The sequence below is a fragment of the Pongo pygmaeus genome, chromosome 23 (assembly GCF_028885625.2).
Source record: "Pongo pygmaeus isolate AG05252 chromosome 23, NHGRI_mPonPyg2-v2.0_pri, whole genome shotgun sequence".
In the NCBI taxonomy this organism is placed as follows: Eukaryota; Metazoa; Chordata; class Mammalia; order Primates; family Hominidae; genus Pongo; species Pongo pygmaeus.
In genome coordinates this window covers 31,639,924-31,661,635 of record NC_085931.1, presented here as the reverse complement: position 1 = coordinate 31,661,635, position 21,712 = coordinate 31,639,924, and the positions used below count along the sequence as shown (strand labels likewise).

Genomic DNA, 21,712 nt, shown 5'->3' with positions numbered 1-21,712 from the left:
CCACGGGGGAGATTTCTGTTCAGGGAGTAGCGGTAGGAGGAGGCAGCAAGTCTGGGACACGACTTAGAATAAACTCACAGAACTGCCCACAGGCCAACACCTACTTGAACTTCAAGTAACTGACTTTTCCATTCAAAAAATAATCACTGGCTAGGGTGCAGTGGCTCACGCCTATAATCCCAGCACTTTGGGAGGCCGAGGCAGGCGGGTCACCTGAGGTTAGGAGTTCGAGACCAGCCTGACCAACAAGGAGAAACCTCATCTCTACTAAAAATACAAAATTAGCTGAGCATGGTGGTGCATGCCTGTAATTCCAGCTACTCAGGAGGCTGAGGCAGGAGAATCACTTGAACCCAGGAGGCGGAGGTTGCGGTGAGCTGAGATTGCGCCATTGCATTGCAGCCTGGGCAACAAAAGCAAAACTCCCTCTCAAAACAAAACAAAACATAACAAAAAATAATCACTAAGTGCTTGCCTGCTGGGCCCCAGATACAAAGTAGTGACAAAATGGAAACACTCCCATGCTGTCCTGGAATCTACAGTCTGATTGGGAAGACAGCAGGCAAACCAGCAGATACACAATCACAAACGGCCAGGGCAGCCCCCTGGAAACACAAGGGTCCTGAGACAGGGAGAGGAGGCCACACTAATGCAAGACTGACAGAAAGAGAAGGAGCCAGCCTGCAGAGAGTCGGGGGAGCCCATCCAGGCAGATAGGGGCCACGAGGCAGAAAGAACTCACATCAGAAATCCCACACGAGCCTGCAGGTAATGAGGGCAGAAGGGACTAGGGCAGGCAAAGAGAGCCTGGACTACACTGTGAGTGTGTGGGGTTCCATGAGAGAGTTCTGGAAGAATATACCCCTCACTTCTTCTTTTTTTTTTTTTTTAGATGGAATTTCGCTCGTTGCCCAGGTTGGAGTGCAATGGTGCGATCTTGGCTCACTGCAACCTCTGCCTCCTGGGTTCAAGTGATTCTCCTGCCTCAGCCTCCTGATAGCTGGGATTACAGGCGCCTGACACCACGCCCGGCTAATTTTTGTATTTTTAGTAGAGGCAGGGTTTCACCATGTTGGTCAGGCTGGTCTTGAACTCCTGACCTCAGGTGATCCACCCGCCTTGGCCTCCCGAAGTGCTGGGATTACAGGCGTGAGCCACTGCACCCGGCCCCCTGCACACCCTTCTGTTTTGAAACATCATGCTGGAGGCTGTGTGGCCAAAGTGCCAATTGCAACATGAGCGCTAACTCTTACCATCCCAGGCATTTTCTGGCTCAGGTAACCTTCCCACTGTTCTCAGAGGTAGCCCATTTCACAAGGAGGAAAACAGGGCTCTGAGTGGCCAGGTGGGAAGGATGGAGTGAGCGGTCATGTCCAGGCTACACTTTATGGCCTCTCAGGGACTCCTGGGTCCCTGGTGCTGTTCATGAAAGTGAGAGGTGGGGAGGCTTGACTGCGCTGGAAGTAGGAAATGGTGAGAAGTGGAGAGATTCCAGAGACAGTGAGGTGGCAAGACGGACCCAGCTTGGCGTGGGATGTGATGTGTGGTGAGGGAACTGAAGCTGGGGGATGCTCATTTAGGGGCTATGCTTGGCGTGAGCTGCCTGAAGGACAGTGGCTTACAGAAGCTGGTGTGGTGCTCAGTCTTACCTAGGTTGCTGTCGATCTTCTGGTGATAGGCTTGAAGGTGTGGGTTCTTTGGGTAAGCATCGGTACTCACGGCAGAACCAGCCCCTCTGGGGACAGGGTCTAAGTTTAGAAGGAAACACCAGGAGAGCGGTTAATTGACATTCCTTCAAATGCTGCTTCACATACCCAAAACAATTTCATCTGGAAATGGGTGGAAGGAATGAAGGGGTTGGTTCTGAGGCTATCTAGAGGGATGAGGGAGGAGCACAGTGCAGACTCATGGGCCAGAAGGAGAGACACTTCCACAGGGTAGGAGAGGGTTCTCACTTTCCTTCAGTACTTGGGAGATCAAACACCCTCAAACTAAGCATCACCTACTCCTGGTGCACAAGCTCAGGAAAGACAGAGTCACACAAGTGACAATACACCAGTGGAACTGCAATAATGCAAAACTACACAGTCTGTGGACAAAGTATAAAAATACAAATTGTTACCTTACATAAATGGAATTATGGGTAATTTTGTTTCTTTCTGAAATTTATTTCTACACTATCTTTTCACTTGAAACAAATAAGCAAAAAAAAAAAAAAAAAAAGAAATGTTAAATAATGCACATTTGCCACAAGAAATCTTCCTTGAACTTTAGTTTCTTCCTTTTTAAAATTATCTTTCTCGGCTTGAATGAACTTCAGTTTCTAAATGCACACGGAAAAGCCCTGTCATCTCAGTTTATCTCTTTTAGGGAAACATCACTTTCTAGACTTAGCATATTTCCTCCAGCACCAACCAACTGAAACCATTCTGCAAACTGTGTCGATTTTTTCTTCAGTCTTTTAAGTTAATATATACTGCACAAATGAAAACTCTCTTTAATTCCTTAAAATTGTGTCTTGGGTGCAGTGTCCTGTGCCACTTTTCCAGGGTGTGATGAGGCCAGTTTTCCCAGCCCTTGCCTTTCAATTTACACTCACTTCCTCCACTTGCCTTTCCAGACTGAACTGTGCTGATGATGTTAGTCTCTCCTGCTCCCCACTCTTCCTCCAGCTGGTCTCTCCTCAGCTGCATCAACCACAACCATGGTGGGTTCCAGAGCTTCCACGGTGTATCGTTTTCTTGAAGGCAGCACAGTAAGCCTTTGGTTTCTAGCACCAATTTCAATGTACCTGGCTATTGGGGGGCCTATGGAGGAGGCTCCAGGAGCCCTAAATTCCTTTCCAGATAAGGGATGTTTCTGGGCCTATCACTTGATAGAAGTGGAATGATTCGTCAACACTGTCTTGCACACCTTGTTCATGTGGCTGCTGCTCCTCCTGCTTGGGCTGGAGGCTGTATTAGTCCCTCACTGATGCTGTGACAAATGACCACAAACTTGTCTTATGGTTCTGGAGGTCGGAAGTCCAACATGGGTCTCACTGGGCGAGTCGGGGTGTCCTCAGGGTTGCACTCCTTCTGGAGCTCTTGGGAAGAATCTAATTCCTCACCTTTTGCAGTTTCTAGAGTTCACCTGTGTACCTTGGCAGGTGGGCCCCTTTCTCTATCTTCAAGGCCAGCAGCATCTTCAGATCTCTGACTCTGCCGCTCTCTCTCTTGCTTCTCTTTCCACTTAAAAGAGACCTTTGTGATGACACTGGACCCAACTGGACAACCCAGGATAATCTCCCCATCTTGCTGATTAGCAATTGTAACTCCATCTGCAACTGTAATTCCACCTTTGCCATATAACCTAACACACTCATGGGGTCTGGGGATTAGGACATGGACAGCTTTGGCGGGCCATTATTCTATTTACCAAAGGGTTTTTCTGCAGTTCGCTTTTTACTGCTGGAACAACTGAGAATGACACAGGCAGGAACCAATGATGGGCACGATCATTTTCTTTTTTGAGACAGAGTTTCACTCTTGTTGCCCAGGCTATAGTGCAGTGGCGTGATCTCAGCTCACTGCAACCTCCGCCTCCCAGGTACAAGTGATTCTCCTGTCTGAGCCTCCCAAGTAGCTTGGATTAGAGGCATGTGCCACCACATTTGGCTAATTTTTTTGTATTTAGTAGAGACACGGTTTCACCACGTTATTAGTCAGGCTGGTCACAAACTCCTGACCTCAGGTGATTCACCCAGCTTGGCCTCCCAAAGTGCTGGGATTACAGGCATGTGTTACTGTACCAGGCCGGCCGGGCAGGCTCATTTTCAATGGAATGCAGGCCCTCACTTCCTTATTCTCCTCTCCATGGAGGGAGGGAGGGAGAGAAGGAGGATCCTCACCATAATGCACACCCCCAGCTCCGAAAGAGAGTGCTGGGTCCCTAAGGCCCTTCGGCTAGCATGGGTGATGCCAGCAGCTGGGGCCCCTGCCCACCTCCCCAGAGAGGTTGCCACTGCCCCCCAAGGACCAACGCCAAACCTAGAGGTCTCCCCCCAGAATTCAAATGTGGCTGTGTACACAGGTATCCACTTACCTGTATCATCCAGCCTTCTAAGGTTTGGGTGGCTGGCCTGGTACTTTGCTTCCTGTTCTTTACTTGAACTTATGGCTTCTTTCAATCTTTGGATAAAAGTTCACAAAAAAGAAAATGTTTAAAAAGGAAAAACCCCTATGACAATGTTATCAGTCTTTTCACATAATGCCTGTGTGCTAAAAATCAAATGCCTCCTCTGTGCCAAACTCTTTCTGACCGAAGTAGGGATGTCAACAGCTTCTCCCAGGAGCACAGTTGGCCAAGCAATAAGCTTATGAAGACCCCTGCCTCTGAAGTGTGGCAGCTAAGCCAGGTGTGGTGACTCATGCCTGTAATCCCAGCATTTTGGGAAACTGAGGTGGGAGAACTGCCTGAGCCCACAAGTGTGAGATCTGGGCAACATAATGAGACCTTGTCTTTACTGAGAAAAAAAAAAAAAAAAAAGCAGTGTAGCATCGAGTTAGGTGGCCCTCTCTCAGGGAAACCTGGATTCCTAGGACCAGGCAGAGGAAAAGCACGTGGAACAACCAAACGGGTACTTTAGACTACAGTCAGCAAACAATGACCTGCTGATCACATCTGGCTCGCCTCCTGTTTTTGTATTGTTTCCCCGTTCTTTTTTTTTTTTTTTTTGAGATGGAGTCTTGCTTTGTCACCCAGGCTGGAGTGCAGTGGCGTGATCTTGGCTCACTGCAACCTCTGCCTCTCGGGTTCAAGTGATTCTCCCGCCTTAGTCTCCCAAGTAGCTGGGATATTACAGTTATAGGCATGTGCAGGTGGGGGAGGGGGAAGGGATAGCATAAGGAGATACACCTAATGCTAAATGACGAGTTAATGGGTGCAGCCCACCAGCATGGCACATGTATACATATGTAACTAACCTGCACATTGTGCACATGTACCCTAAAACTTAAAGTATAAAAAAAAAAAATACAGTTATAGGCACGCGCCACCATGCCCAGCTAATTTCTGTATTTTCAGTAGAGACAGGGTTTCACCATGTTGGCCAGGCTGGTCTCGAACTCCTGATCCCAAGTGATCCACCCACCTCGGCCTCCCAAAGTGTTGAGATTACAGACATGAGCCACTGCGCCTGGCCCGAAGTTATTTTTATTATGGTAAAATACACATAACAAAATTTCACCTGTTTTTATATGACCATAAGCAAAGAATGGCCTTAGAGATGACCATCTGCACCTCAGATGACAAACTTAGAACCTCAAGAGTTTCATTCTTCTCATTAGTGCACTTATATTACCAGAATACTGTACTCAACTATTACTGTTTTTGTTGTTGTTGTTGTTTGAGATAGGGTCTCTCTCTGTCACCAAGTTTGGAGTACAGTGGTGCAAACACTGAAGTCTCTAACTCCTAGGCTCGTGATCCTCCTACCTCAGCCTCCTGGGTAGCTGAGACCACAGGAACTCACCACCTTGCCTGGCTTTTTTTCTTTTTTTTTTTTAATTTTTTGAGACAGAGTCCCGCTCTGTCACTTAGGCTGGAGTGCAGTGGTGCAATCTCGGCTCACTGCAGCCTCTGCCTCCCGGGTTCAAGTGATTCTCCTGCCTCAGGCTCCTGAGTAGCTGGGATTACAGGCCCCCACCACCACACCTGGCTATTTTTTGTATTTTTAGTAGAGACACAGTTTCACCATGTTGGGCAGGCTCGTCACGAACTCCTGACCTCAGCTGATCCGCCTGCCTTAGCCTCCCAAAGTTCTGGGATTACAGGCATAAGCCACTACGCTTGGCCAATTTTTTAATTTTTTGTTTTTCTTTTTGAGGCAGTCTTGCTCTGTTGCCCAGGCTGGAGTGCAGTGGCGCGATCTCGATTTACTGCAACCTCCACCTCCCGGGTTCAAGCTATTCTTCTGCCTCAGCCTCCTGAGTAGCTGGGATCACAGGTGCCTACTCAAGTGATCCTCCTGCCTCAGCCTCCAAAAGTGCCAGGATTACAGCCATGCAGGCATGAGCCACTGTGTCCACCCTATTACTTTTTTTTTTCTTTTGAGATGGAGTCTCGCTCTGTTGCCCAGGCTGGAGTGCAGTGGCGCGATCTTGGCTCACTGCAACCTCCGCTGACCAGGTTCACACCATTCTCCTGTCTCAGCCTCCCGAGTAGCTGGGACTACAGGCGCCCACCACCAGGCCCAGCTAATTTTTTGTATTTTTAGTGGAGACGGGGTTTCACCGTGTTAGCCAGGATGGTCTCGATCTCCTGACCTCGTGATCTGCCTGCCTCAGCCTCCCAAAGTGCTGGGATTACAGGCGTGAGCCACCGCGCCTGGCCACTGTTTTTATATTTTAAATTTTGTCACTAAAAAGTTGTGAAAATATGTTTTTTTCTCACCACCTAAGTTCCTATAAAATATCTTTGATTTTGCTCCGTGGCCTAGTTTGCTGACTCTGGCTGTAGACAGGAATAGCTCTTGCAACTCAAAGTCATTTAGACTGTGCCTGATGCCCTAGTGATCCCCCTGCCATCCTGCTGAGCCCCCTAAGGTGTGGCAGGTGCCTCCAGCTGGGAGCTGTGTCTCCCCAACAGCCTGCTCTCCTCTATCTCAACAGCAGCCTGACCACTTCGCCAGCCAATCTGGGAATCAGGGTTACTCCCAATTTTTGCCCTCCCCCTGCACAGTGCTACTCCCAGTAATCCAGGCAAAACAAACGCCCTCTTGATCTCCCACCCCCTAGGTAGCCCAGAAACCCAGCCTCTCCTTCTGCCTTGCCTTTTTTTTTTTTGAGACATAGTCTCGCTCTGTCACCCAGGCTGGAGTGCAGTGGCATGATCTCCGCTCACTGCAAGCTCCGCCTCCTGGGTTCACGCCATTCTCCTGCCTCAGGCTCCCAAGTAGCTAGGACTACAGTCACACACCACCACGCCTGGCTGATTTTTTGTATTTTTAGTAGAGACGGGGTTTCACTGTGTTAGCCAGGATGGTCTCTATCTCCTGACCTCATGATCCGCCCGCCTTGGCATCCCAAAGTGCTGGGATTACAGGCTTCAGCCACCGTGCCTGGCCTGCCTTGCTTTTCTTCACCTTTAACAAGGATTATGGCAATGCCTCTCAATTCAATCCCCTCCCTTCCAATCCTTACTCCCCATGGGTGCTGGGCATCTTTCTAAAGCAATACTGGCAAGCACCTCTTCAGTTAAAGTCTTTAATGACTCCCAACTTGCAAGAGCAAGTCCAGACTCCTGCAAGCTAAGGATTTTGCAAGCCCAGGGCTCCAGCTCTGGGTAGAATGCAGTAGAGCCTCGTGAATGGAAGGATTTAACACTCCAGGATTTCACCCCACGGAAGCTGTGACTGAAAGTCTAGAACACAGAACTGGTTCCTCTAAGCACCACTGTGGGCCGTGCATTGCCATGCTGGGAGTAGGAGGAGACACTTGGCTTCTGAGTCGGCCTGGCCACCTCTCAGCCTGCACATCTCAACGCTGGCTTTATTCTTTCTATGTGCCATCACACACGTACTGGTAATACATAAATGAGGAAAACAATGGTTTCTTTGTGAAAAATGGCTCCCCTACAAAGAAAGCCAACTTCTTTTTTTCTTTTTCTTTTTTTCTTTTTTTGAGATGGAGTCTCGCTGTCTCCCAGGCTGGAGTGCAGTGGCGTGATCTTGGCTCACTGCAACCTCCACCTCCCTGGTTCAAGCAATTCTCCTGCCTCAGCCTCCTGAGTAGCTGGGATTATAGGTGAGCGCCACTACGCCCGGCTAATTTTTTTTTTAGATGGAGTTTCGCTCTTGTTGCCCAGGCTGGGGTACAATGGTGCGATCTCGGCTCACTGCAACCTCTGCCTCCCCGGTTCAAGCGATTCTCCTGCCTCAGCCTCCCAAGTAGCTGAGATTACAGATGTGTGCCACCTTGCTTGGCTCATTTTGTATTTTTAGTAGAGACAGGGTTTCTCCATGTTGGTCAGGCTGGTCTTCTGACCTCAGGTGATCCACCCTCCTTGGCCTCCCAAAGTGCTGGAATTACAGGTGTGAGCCACTGCGCCAGGCCTGATTTTTGTATTTTTAGTAGAGACAGGGTTTCCTCATGTTGGCCAGGCTGATGTTGAACACCTGACTTTGTGATCTGCCCACCTCAACCTCCAAAGTGCTGGGATTATAGGCGTGAGCCACCGTGATCAGCCAAGAAAGCCAATTTCTAGGGAGACTGAGAAAAGTGATAAGACAGTAGAGGTTTAAGAGAGGGTGGTTCCTGGTCAGAAACCAAGTCTTAAATAAGTTAGAGAATTTCAAATTAAGGGTACATCTGGACAGGAACGCATGGGCTGTAAGTGGAAATGAGAACAAGCAGCTTGGAAAGCTGTCAGCAAGGACAAACAGGACTTCCCAAGAGACAAAACTTCAGAGAAGGCCGAAGGGTTTGTGTGATAATGATGTACACAAGAAATGCATGGCTGAATAGAAGTTTGATAGGAGAAACTTATTTTAAAAGCTTTTGAGGCCAAGGTGGGCAGATCACTAGGTCAGGAGATCGAGACCATCCTGGCTAACATGGTGAAACCCCATCTCTACTAAAAATACAAAAAAAATTTAGCCGGGCGTGGTGGCGGGCGCCTGTAATCCCAGCTACTCAGGAGGCTGAGGCAGAAGAATGGCGTGAAACTGGGAGGCGGAGCTTGCAGTGAGCCGAGATCACGCCACTGCACTCCAGCCTGGGTGACAGAGCGAGATTCCATTTCAAAAAAAAAAAAGCTTTTAAGTGGGCCAGGCACTGTGGCTCATGCCTGCAATCCCAGCACTTTGGGAGGCTGAGGAGGGAGGATCAGTTGAGCCCAGGCGGTTGAGATCAGCCTGGGAGACATAGTGAGACCTTGTTTCTACAAAAAATATGAAAATTAGCAGTGCATGGTGGCCCACGCATGTAGTCCCAGCTACTTGGGAGGCAGAGGTGGGAGGGTTGCTGGATCCTGGGAGGTGGAGGATACAGTGAGCAGAGATTGCACCACTGCACTCTAGCCTGGGCGACAGAGCGAGACCCTGTCTAAAAAAAAAAAAAAAACAAAAAAAAACCGCAAAGCTTTTAAGTGATAGTATTCCTGCATTTATGGATTAAAGGTTTTGACAGGATCACAAAAAATTTACTCACAATTTACTGCATTTTTTTTTTTTTTTTGAGATGGAGTCTCCATTGCCCAGGCTGGAGTGCAGTGGCTTGATCTTCGCTCACTGCAACCTCCACCTCCCGGGTTCACGCCATTCTCCTGCCTCAGCCTCCCGAGTAGCTGGGACTACAGGTGCCCGCCATCACCCCCAGCTAATTTTTTGTATTTTTAGTAGAGATGGGGTTTCACTGTGTTAGCCAGGATGGTCTCAATCTCCTGACCTCGTGATCCGCCCACCTTAGCCTCCCAAAGTGCTGGGATTACAGGCGTGAGCCACTGCACCCAGCACCACCCCCCCATTTTTTTTTTTTTTTTTTTGTCGTCCATGTAGATACGACTACAGGCCTGTATCACCATGACCAGCTTTAAAAATTGTTTATGTTTGTAGAGACAGAATCTTGCTATGTTGCCCAGGCTGGTCTTGAACTCCTGGCCCCAAGTGATTGTCCCGCCTTGGCCTTATAAAATGTTGGGATAACAGGCGTGAGCCACTGTGCCTGGCCCTGCTGGGCCCTTGAAATGGCCAACAACTTCCTTCATCTCGGCTTCCCCTGTGCTTTTACTGCCGTGTGCCTGCACCAACCCCCTCCTTCAACTGGTGGGTTCCCTCAAAACCTTCACCTTCTGCAAAAAGTCAGGTCCTTTGTGCAGCCTTCCTCTGTTCCCAGGGACAACCTCCCTCTCCTCTGGGTCCCCACTGCATTCCTGTGGACTGTGTGCCTCCCCCATATCTTCCAACAGACAGACTGCATTCCTGCAGCTTCTGCTCCCACAGAACTGCAGAGCGTGGGTGAAAGTTTTGCTTTCTTGAATTTACTAAGAGATGGCAAGAATGCTACAACTGATTGGGGCTAATCTAGGGGCAGGCCAGGCAGGGTACATGACTTTGGGGACCTTGACGGGAATGCATCAGCTTTAAGTGGAAATGAGAACAAGCAGCTTGGAAAGCTGTCAGCAAGGACAAACAGGACTTCCCAAGAGACAAAGCCCACCTCACTGAAATAACTATGGCTGCCTCACTGATGGAAGCCTTTGCTGGGAAGCCCCTGAGTTTTCAAGATGCTCCAAAAAAAGAAAACTGCCCCTGGAACCACAGGACTTCCATGGCTTTCATAGCTATGTTCAGGGATACAGGGGCCTCCAAGAGCCCCAGAAGCAGCCTTTGTGAAGAGATATGTAGGATGTGGAAGGGTGTGAAAGGGTGCTAGTCACAAACCTGCCAGCTTCCCATTCCTCCAAGGGCTCACTCTGCTCCTGAGTTTGTACATGGAGGATGTCTTAGACCAAAACAAATGAACATCCTACCTTCGCCTATGGCAATTAAATGTGGCCAAAGATTAGGATATAAAACATCTTTCTGATATGCATATTGAAAAAAAAAACAACAAAAAACAAGCAACGACTAGAATTGGAAGGAAATGGCAGATATTTAAAATTAGGGTTGAGCTGAAGAACCCAGAATGGTGATTATGGCTGAGCCAAAAAACCAACCAACCCTCATAACCTTAGCTAGTGCCTCCCCAGGGCACTCACTGAGGCCTGCAGGTTCCCAGGGCCAACTCTGCAGGTCCTTCCTGCAGTAATTTTTTTTTTTTTTTTTTTTGAGACAGGGTCTCACTCTGTCACCCAGGCTGGAGTAGACTGGTACAATCATGGCTCATTGCAGGCTCAACCTCCCTGGGTTCAGGTGATCCTCCCACCTATGCCAAAAGGTCGGGTCCACCTCAGCCGCCTCAGTAGCTGGGACCACAGGCACGTACCACCATGTCTGGCTAATTTTCGTGTGTGTGTGTGTGTGTGTGTGTGTGTGTGTGTGTGTGTTTGAGACGGAGTGTGTGTGTGTGTGTGTGTGTGTGTGTGTGTTTTTGAGACGGAGTCTCGATCTGTCGCCCAGGCTGGAGTGCAGTGGCGCGATCTCAGCTCACTGCAAGCTCCGCCTCCTGGGTTCACGCCATTCTCCTGCCTCAGCCTCCCCAGTAGCTGGGACCCCAGGCGCCCGCCACCACGCCCGGCTAATTTTTTGTATTTTTAGTAGAGATGGGGTTTCACCGTGTTAGCCAGGATGGTCTCAATCTCCTGACCTCATGCTCCGCTGGCCTTGGCCTACCAAAGTGCTGGGATTACAGGCGTGACTCACCATGCCTGGTCTTTTTTTTTTTTTTTTTTTTTTTGAGACAGAGTCTCACTGTTACCCAGGCTGAGGTGCAGTGGTGCAATCTCCGCTCACTACAACCTCTGCCTCCCAGGCTTAAAAGGATTCTCCTGCCTCAGCCTCCCAAGTAGCTGGGGCTACAGGCAGGCACCACCATGCCTGGCTGATTTTTTTATTTTTAGGAGACACTGGGTTTCACCATGTTGGCCGGGCTGGTCTCACTCTCCTGACCTCAAATGATCCACCTGCCTCGGCCTCCCAAAGTGCTGGGATTACAGGCCTGAACCACCATGCCCAACTTTATTTTTGTGTTTTTCTGTAGAGACGGGGTTTCGTCATGTTGCTCAGGCTGGGATCAAGTGATCCTCCTGCCTCAGTCTCCCAAATTGCTGGGATTACAGGCATGAGCCACCATGCCTGAACCTCTCCATAACTCTTGATGGCTTCACCTGCCTGTTCTTTCTGCCATCACCACCAGCTTTGTTACCTACACTGGTTTCTCCCCAGCCCCACTCTGAGTTTGAAGTAGTCATCTAATTTCCTCCCTGCCACACCCTACATCTTGATCTGGGTGGTGGCCACACTAGTGTACACAGGTTCACAGTCACTGGCTCTCCACTTAAGATGCACGCATTTTACTGTACCTTAGTGATGCATTAAAAAAAATTGCTCTGCAGTTAGGTGTCGTGGCTCATGCCTGTAATCCTAGCACTTTGGGAGGCCGAGGTGGGAGGACTGCTTGAGGCCAGGAGTTCAAGACCAACCTGGCCAACACAGCAAGACCTCATCTCTTAAAAAATAAATAAATAAAATGAAAAAGAAAAGCTCCACATTACAGAATTAAAACAAAGGGAGAGGCCAGGTGTGGTTGCTCACGCCCATAACCCTAGCACTTTGGAAGGCTGAGGCGGGCGGATCATCTGAGATCAAGAGTTCGAGACTAGCCTGGCCAACATGGAGAAACCCTATCTCTCCTAAAAATACAAAAATTAGCCAGGCATGGTGGCACATGCCTGTAATCCCAGCTACTCAGGAGGCTGAGGCAAGAGAATTGCTTGAACCCGGGAGACAGAGGTTTCAGTGAGCTGAGATGGTGCCACTGCACTCCAGCCTGGGCAACAGAGTGAGACTCTGTCTCAAAAAAAAAAAAAAAAAGCTTGGCGCGGTGGCTCGACACTCTAGGAGGCCGAGGCAGGTGGATCACCTGAGGTCAGGAGTTTGAGACCAGACTGGCCAATATGGTGAAACCCCATCTCAACTAAAAATACAAAAATTAGGCCGGGCTTGGTGGCTCATGCCTGTAATCCCAGCACTTTGGGAGGCGGAGGTGGATGGATCACGAACTCAGAAGATCGAGACCATCCTGGCTAACACTGTGAAACCCCGTCTCTCCTAAAAATACAAAAAATTAGCCAGGCGTGGTGGCGGGCGCCTGTAGTCCCAGCTACTCGGGAAGCTGAGGCAGGAGAATGGCATGAACCCGGGAGATGGAGCTTGCAGTGAGCCGAGATTGCGCCACTGTACTTCAGCCTGGGTGACAGAGTGAGACTCCGTCTCAAAAAAAAGAATTAGCCAGACATGGTGTGGGCACCTGTAATCCCAGCTACTTGGGAGGCTGAGGCAGAAGAATCGCTTTAACCTGGGAGGCAGAGGTTGCAGTGAGCCAAGATCGTGCCTTTGCACTCCAGCCTGGGCAACAAGGGCGAAACTCCATCTCAAAAAAAATAAATAAGTAAAATAAAAAATAAATAAATAAGAGAGAGAGAGATGATTATGGAACCTGAGTTATCACACAATATCAAGCATTTTTTCTGGGCTAAATGGAAGAAAAAAGGCTATCAAGCCAAAAGAATACTATGGTTACAACTATGAAAATACTGAATAAGGGGAAAAATGAAATTTTCTGTTTTCGTGTTGTAGTAGGTAAAGTATAGATTGTCTGTAATATGGCCATGTTGTTTTTGTAATAAAAACACACATAGTGATCTTAAATACAAACAATAGTAATCTACTTTAGCAGAAACTCCATTCCTTTATCCTTGAACATGTAACACTGAAGTCTACCAAAATCTCATGAATTTTTTTTTTTTTTTGAGACGGAGTCTTGCTCTGTCGCCCAGGCTGGAGAGCAGTGGCGCGATCTCAGCTCACTGCAAGCTCCACCTCCCGGGTTCACACCATTCTCCTGCCTCAGCCTCCCGAGTAGCTGGGACTACAGGCGCCCACCATCACGCGCAGCTAATTTTTTGTATTTTTAATAGAGACGGGGTTTCACCGTGTTAGCCAGGATGGTCTCGATTTCCTGGCTTGGTGATCCGCCTGCCTCGGCCTCCCAAAGTGCTAGGATTATAGGTGTGAGCCACTGTGCCTGGCCCCCAGTCTCATGTATGATTTTATATTTCGAGCCAAAACCTGAGGAAAGCAACTTCTAACTTTATTTTTTTGATTTTAATTATTTAGCTTTAATTTTTTGTTTTTTTTTTAGAGACAGGGAGACTCTGTCACTGATGCTGTAGTGCAATGGCACCATCATAACTTAACTCTAGTCTCTAACACCTGGGCTAAAGCAATCCTTCCACCTCAGTCTCCCCTGTAGCTAGGAGTATAGGCACGTGCCATCATGTCTGGCTAATTTTTTTTTTTTTTTAGTTTTTATAGAGACGGGTCTTTGCTATGTTGTCTAGGCTGGTCTCAAACAATCCTCCTACCTTAGCCTCTGAAAGCATGGGATTTTACAGATAAGCCACTGAGCCCAGCCTTGTAATTTTCAAATGAAAATCAACGGGCGAATTGGATTAGATATGACAAATTTAGACATAAAGACTTTTTTTTTTCTTGAGACAGGGCCTCCCTCTGTAGCCCAAGTTGGAGTGCACCATTACAGCTCACTGCAGCCTTGACCTCCAGGCCTCATGAGATCCTCTTACCTCAGCCTCCTGAAGAGCTAGGACTACAGGTGTGCACCACAATGCTTGGGTAATTTTTGTAAAGACTAGGGTCCCACTATGTTGCCCAGGCTGGTCTCGAACTCCTGGGCTTAAGCTATCTACCCACCTTGGCATCCCAAAGTTTCGGGATTACAGGTGTGAGCCACTGCACCCAGCCCTAAAGATTTTTTAAAGCAAAAATTATGTGAAGTGAGTCACACTTGTACAGATTACGCTGAGGTGAACACCCTCTCTTTCAAAGTAGTGGGGTCACAATTATTGGAGAAGCAATTGACAGACTAGATGTTAATCAAGTGAACATGGGATCAGGGAAGAACGGTTCTTGGTTTCACAATGTTTGAGGACAAATATCCCCTGATGAGTAACTTAAAGGGTTGTTGGATCCCTTCATGGTACTGACGTGGACTGAAAGTCTTGGTCATTTGAACTAATCCCCACTTCTGCTCCTTTACACCCAGATGGTAGAAGACACACTCACCTGCTGTTGGGCTGGGATGCGAGGGTGCCATTCTGTTCAGGTGGGGTCTCTACTGGTTTGGATTTGAAGTAATTGACGAGCCCCCCAAACACACTCTTAATGCTATTGATGTGTTTCTGGCTGATCTTCAAATCTTGGTCCATCTTGTCCACCATCTTCTCTGTGCGCTCCAGGACTCCTCGCTGACGGGCAAGCTCCTGGGGAAACCGAGAGGCGGTGGCATTATAGCTTTCTGTGACTCTCCCCCAGAGCAGTCAAGGACCACATGGAGCAGCCCCTTCATAAACTCTCAGTGGGCACATCTGGAGACACGTACTGTCATCTGTGAGGGGCACACTACCCTTTCCAACAACACATTCCTTTGCCTCTCCTTCCCTGCCCTAACTCTGCTTGCCTTCCTCATTTGTTCATGAGACCCTTTTCCTGAGAGGCTGGCTCATGGCACCATGTTAAGATGGATGGCAGAGGCCTGGCGCAGTGGCTCACGCCTGTAATCCCAGCATTTTGGGAGGCTGAGGTGGGCGGATCATGAGGTCAGTAGTTCAAGACCAGCCTGGCCAACATGGTGAAACCCCCTCTCTACTAAAAATACAAAAAGTAGCCAGGTGTTGTGGCGGGCGCCTGTAATCCCAGCTACTCGGGAGGCTGAGGCAGGAGAATTGCTTCAACCTGGGAGGCGGAGGTTGCAGTGAGCCAAGATCGTGCCAATGTACTCCAGCCTGGGAGACAGAGCAAGACTCCGTCTCGGTTGGGGTTGGGGGGAGATGGATGGCAATGTGCCTGTGACGTTCAGAGTCCAGGGCCTGAACTGGAAGCAGATTCTCTCTAGTCCTCCAACTCTGGGAACCCTCACAGGCTTGGGCCTGGCACTGCCCCCTGGACTTTGGTTCTTCTATTCTTCCTTTAGGAAGTTCCCACTTAAGGAGTTCCCACTGGGCCACCTGAGCCTCCTGGCCATGGTCAAATCCTCACATTCTATTTCAGGGACCAGTGTCCCCTCTGGACCCTATTAGTGTCTGACTCTAGCCCATCCACAATTCCAGCTTTAAAACCTGTTAACACGGGTGACCCTGTCCCAGGGCCTTTGCACACACCACTATCTCCGCCTGTAATGTTTTCCATCCAGATACTTACATGGCTCAGCCTCTCATCCCTCATCCAATTAGGGTCTCCTTTCAAAGGCCACTCTCTCAGAGAGGCCTTCTCAGACATCTTCCCTAAAGGAGAATTCCTCCTTCCAACCACTACCCCTCTTCTCCACCTCCTTTTCTGTTTTGAGATGGAGTCTCGCTCTGTCGCCCAGGCTGGAGTGCAGTGGCGCAATATTAGCTCATTGCAACCTCTGCCTCCTGTGTTCAAGCGATTCTCCTGCTTCAGTCTCCTGAGTAGCTGGGATTCCAGGCGCCTGCCACCATGCCTGGCTAGTTTTTTGTATTTTTGGTAGAGACGGGGTTTCACCATGTTGGCCCGGCTGGTCTCGAACCACCCGCCTCGGCCTCCCAAAGTGCTGGGATTATAGGCATGAGCCACCGCTCACAGCATATGAGCTCCACGAGGCAGGGACTTGCTCTGTTCACTGCTGAGTCTCTGCAAATCTGCCCAATGGAGACGTGAGTGATGCTCTGTGGCCACAGTGGCAGCCTGATGGTCCCTCCAGAGCTGATGGTTCTGGTTGTGGATATACATTCACAACATCAACACTACCACTTTCCTTTATTTACGACAAACTTGCTTCAGTCCCTAGTTCAGAACTGATCTACAGCTGCGGCCCATCTGTGAGCCGCCTTTCCAGCCAGAAGGCTCTGGAGCTTCATTTTTCCTGCTCTGTTAGGCAGCCTCTGCCCTCAGCTGCCTTCCTCTGAATCTGCTATTCACCCATCACCCTGTGGCTTAGCAATTACACTAACTATGCAAATGCTTTTTAGATATATTCTCTCTTGATACCTAAAAACAAAGTCAAAAAAAATTTTAAACATCCTGGAAATCTGAAGAGCAAAATGCAACTATAAATAAATGGTTGTGGCTTCCTTAAAGTCCTTAAGGAATCAATGTGTAACCTGAGTCCTTGTTTAATGGGTGAAATTTAAAAACATAATGTATAGGCAAAAAGCTAAAACACTGCTTGGTTGAATTTACTATTAAACTTTGTTTAACTCTTGCTGGAAATAAACTTAGAACTGCTGAATTTTACAGCTTTCAACGTTTATGTTTTTCACTAGTTCACAAAACATGTCTGAACAAACCATCAGCCTTTTTTAAGTAAAAAGAAAAACGTTTTCTGGATAGTGTCACTCAGTATGTCAAGCAAATCTTGCAAGGGCTAGTTTTCAAAATAAAAAAGAGCTGCTAATGTATCTGGCGTTTCTGCTTCTTCCATCACCTCAAGTTTATCATCTTCATGTCCACACTGCAGTCTTTTCTGGAATAAGGCAGAGCTATACATTAGGATTAAGAGATTTTCTCCAGCATCTACATGTTTTTCTTACAGTCCAGTTCCAGCTAGCTTTGCAGGCTGCAGAAGCAGCTTTCCAGTAGCTGGAAAGACACTCAGAGCAGCCAGAATGGGGACTGGGGAATGAAGAGGTGGCCAAGACTCTGCTGTCACATTAGGAGGGGGGTCCTCAGCTTCCCTGATGGTGAGCTCCTTCCATCAGGGCCAGCCCACAACCACTCACCCTCCCACCCTGACCTCCTCATCTCAATTTGGAGAGCTGCCTTCCCCAGTATGGACTTATGTTCTCCTATTCACAAGTGACACATTCTCTCAAACCCCCAGAGTCTATGCTACTGCTAAGGAAACCAGATGGCTGATTTAGATGTTTAGATGGGAGCACAGAGAAATCTGTGAGGGTGGCTTATCTTGCATGTGAGGCTGGAAGGCCAGGCGAGTGAGTGCTGCTCTGGCCTCTGGAAGTTTCTGTTTGCTGGAAGCTAGTGTTCACCAGAGGTCATGAGGCCAGCAAGGGAGGAGTTGTTTCTTCTGCTAAAATCCACCCCCAGAAGGCAGAGGAAATGACCAGACTTAATGTGCTTGTGACCTAGTTCCAACCAACGAGGAAGAAGGGTTTGACAGACCAAACACCAAAATACCAGGAAAGAGAACACTGACAGTCTGTAAGGACAGGCCGGGCAGACACCTGTGCCCCAGCCATCACCAAGACAGGCCTCAACCGCTCCAGGTACCGAGGCAGGTCCACACCCCGCTCCACAGAGCCACAGCCCATCTTCTCCAACTTCCCCTGGGAGAATGAGGTCCCTGAAGGGACTTCAGTGGCTGCGAGGGGAGTGAGCTCCGCAGGTGCCCTCAGCGTAAAGGACGCACGTGCAAAGTGCTTCCTTGTTTCAGTGATTACTAAGCATTACAGGTGATGCCCTTCTTACTCCCTTGAACCCCAACAAGAGTTCTCTCTTTGTCCACGAAACAATCCTAAGTCTCTGTCCCGATGGTGTTTACAGTCTGACAGAGAGCAAGATGAGTGAGGTTCAATCTCAGTTTTTCATTTGTTGACAACATTGCAATGCTGGGAATCCAAAGAAGGCAGATGAGTCCTTGCTTCACTGAGCTTACAGTCTTGTGGGGGAGGCAGAAACTAAAGCTACTGCACGCATGCACACAAACACATACACACACAGAGTCACCTCTCCCTGCAGACTCTTTGTTTAGCTTAAGGTGGGGGTCAGAGAGGCTCCCTGTTGAGGCTAGAGGAGAGACTGAGAAGTTAGGCAGTCAGAAAGTTGGGGGTCCTGTCCATTTGGACTTAGTTTTCCTAAAAACAAATCACAACAAAGAGTTGGGGTGGGGCAAGGGCACCAGGCAGAGGGTGCAGCTCGTGCAGGGGCAGAGGAACCATGTGGGGAGTGAGCAGGGCTACCCACAGGACTCGGCAGGGAACACCCACAGGATGTCGCTAAGGCCTTCAAAGGGCAGCAGTGACCAACAGATCTCAACTGCAACTCGCAGCCAACACATCTTATAACATCAAGTGGGCTTCCGTGACCGAGTCCTCCCCAGGTTCCTGACGGAAGGGCATCAATACTGTGTTTCTCATACTGAGCTCGTAAACTCAGGTTCTCATAAGTGAGGTTCATCATAAGTAGACGGAGGCCAATCTGGAGTCAGTGAGCTGAATCTAGAAATCTGAAATTTATCTTTGTTCCATCTCTCCCTTTCCAAGGGAGTGTGCACAGGCACAAGCCTTGGCAGGGATACGTGAGCACCCATGGCAGATGCTCAAACCCGGGGCTCTGACTATGGCATCTGGAGTATGGGGTGGATTCAGAGACAAATCGGGTCTTAGGGTGCAGGAAAAACCACCAAGGGCAAAGGCGGTAGTGCTGGTGCCCCTCACCATCTGTATGCAGGCCAACCTGGGGCTGAGCAAAAGGCTAGCTCAGCAGCTCTGGGTTGTCCATACACTCCACATTCCAAAGAGAGGTGTGGCCCTAGCCTGGTTCCTTGTTTTTGGAATATCCTGCCTGATAAGAGTGTCCTTGCTTAAGTGAGCCTAAGCTTAGACCAGGTCAGACAGACTATGCTAACAATGTGATATATGATGGTGGCCTTGGGCTACACGTTATCAGCTTGACCTCTGGTGGGGTTGGAGACTATACTCAGCCATGCCTATGTGACAGACCCCCCAAAAAACTCTGGACACCTAGGCTTAAGTGAGGGTCCTTGGTTGACAATACTCTGTGTGTGTTGTCACACACTGCTTGGAGAAGTGTTGTCCACATGACTCCATGGGGAGAGGACAACTGGAAGCTTCTGCCTGGTTTGCCCTGGATGCTGCCCTATGAACTTTTTTCATTTGATGGTTTTAATCGGCATCCTTTCATTGTAAGAAACCATCACCATAAGTATAACAGTTCTGTGCATCCTTTCAGTGAATCACTGAAGTTGAGGGTGGTCTTGGGAACCCCCAAACACCTCCCTACAACACTTCCCACTCTGAGAACACCTCAGAGGCAGAAAGCTGTATAGCAGATGGCCGCTCGGCTTGTCACAGCATGTTTCCTGGTCAGCAAAGCAAGGTTCCTTGGGAGTGGATGTGCCCAGGAAGGAGAAGCCAGAAGCTCAAACAACCAGCCCATCCTCAGAAGGCATCCTGTTACAGCCAACAAGCCAGCAAGTTGGCCTGGGATCAATGGTCTAATTCTTTTTTTTTTTTTTTTGAGACAGGGTCTCACTTTGTCACCCAGGCTGGAATACAGTGGCATGACCTCAGCTCACTGCAGCCTTGACCTCCCTGGTTCAAGAGATCCTCCTACCTCAGCCTTCTGAGTAGCTGGAACTACAGGCGTGCACCACCATGCCCAGCTAATTTTTGTATTTTTTGTAGAGCCAGGGTTTTACCACATTTCCCCAGGCTGATCTTGAACTCCTGGGTTCAAGGGATCCACCTGCCTTAGCCTCCCCAAGTGCTAGGATTACAGGTGTGAGCCACCACACCTGGCCATCAATGGTCAAATTCAATCATTGATAGTTTACCAAAAATTAATTAAAAATAAATCCCGAACAGACCTAGCGGTGAGTATGTGGTCCAATGCCATTTCTCCACCAGACTCCCTCCCACCTGCTAGACACAGCCTGACATGCGTTGGGATGCATTTTCTGGTCACAGGACAGGCATTGCAACCAAGGCACACAGCTCAATGCATTCTTTCCACCCAACTCTCTCCTCCTTTTTCAGGCAATCTTCTGTTCCCTCCCTCCTTCCTTTCCTTCCCCAGGTCACTTATTCATTTGGCAACTATTTCAGGAGCGCCAATGACGCTTAAGGACATTGTGCTAAGAAACGTGGGGGCAGAAAGTTGAGCAAGAGATGGGTAAGAGACTGCTCCTCTTCCACTGCTGACATTTACAAATTTGAGGAATTACTTAATCTAGCAGCTGCTTGTCCCCATCCATCAACTTTTGCTAAGAACTCTGGCTGCATCAGCATCACCACAGGCTGCCTCAGAGGGGTGACTCTGGTCTGTACAGCCCCTCATTTGGAGTGGGCTGCTCCAAGACCAGAATCCCTGAGAATGAGGATATCACCTTTTGGCAATGTATCTACTCTAAGTTCCGGGGACACCTTGATGGCCTCTGCTCCTGGGCTAGGAGGGGTGTCCTCCTCTCTCCCACCTCTGAACTGAATGCCCAGTGTGGGTGACTGTTGTGTGCTGGAAAGACACAGAGATGGGTGGGCCCCTGCACGAGACGGTGTGGAGGATGTGCTGGGGGTGGCTGCTGAGTGCATCACGTTTGAACTCTCAAACTCTGTCCCTTTCCATTGATGTTACTGTGCCAGCTGTTCCAACCCTGGTCTAATGTTTGTTGCTGGACTCCTCTGAACCGAGATCTCGGGCCCCAGAAAACCTCAGTGGAGTAAGTTCAGCTACAAGAGGGGAAGCAGAGTGTCCTGGGCAGGTGAGTCTCCTCCATTGGAGTGATGAAAGGGTGTACAAAAACCATGTCCAAGTAGGGTGCAAATAGACTCACCAAAAGGTGTAAATTACCTCAATGCTCATCATTAGGGGACAGGCTGCATAAATAGAAGTCATTTGTTCAATGGAATACAACACAGCCAAAAAGAAAGCCCAGCTCATTACATATTAGTGTGGAACAACCTCCATTCTATTAAGCACATGCAGACCAGAATGTATAGAATACTTCACTTAAAAAAACAAACAAACCCATCTTTATCCACAGCATTATCTCCCCAAAACACTGAAGGAGGGAAAGTGACTGGCTGCCTTAGGGGCAGAGGGAGGATAGGGAGGGAAGTGGGAGAAGACAACATCCTTTTGTACGTTTCGAAATTTTGAACCATGTGATTGGAATATCTCTTCATAAAAATTAAACCTTAAGAAAAAAAAGAAGAAATCATGCTTACTAAACAGGGAAAGAGATGAGTGGCTTACAAGTCTCCCTGTAGTTCTACAAAG

At 48.7% G+C, this 21,712-nt stretch overlaps 1 protein-coding gene across 1 annotated transcript in view; it reads right to left on the bottom strand.

Moving 5' to 3' along the window:
* SNAP29 (synaptosome associated protein 29) overlaps positions 1 to 21,712 on the bottom strand; it is a 32,862-nt gene that overhangs the window by 6,295 nt on the left and 4,855 nt on the right. The window contains exons 2-4 of the mRNA XM_054469098.2: positions 14,783 to 14,979; positions 4,084 to 4,169; positions 1,650 to 1,748 (exon numbers count right to left, since the gene is read on the bottom strand). Of these exons, the coding sequence (XP_054325073.1) occupies positions 1,650 to 1,748; positions 4,084 to 4,169; positions 14,783 to 14,979 (382 nt within the window). The remainder of the gene's footprint in view (positions 1 to 1,649; positions 1,749 to 4,083; positions 4,170 to 14,782; positions 14,980 to 21,712) is intronic.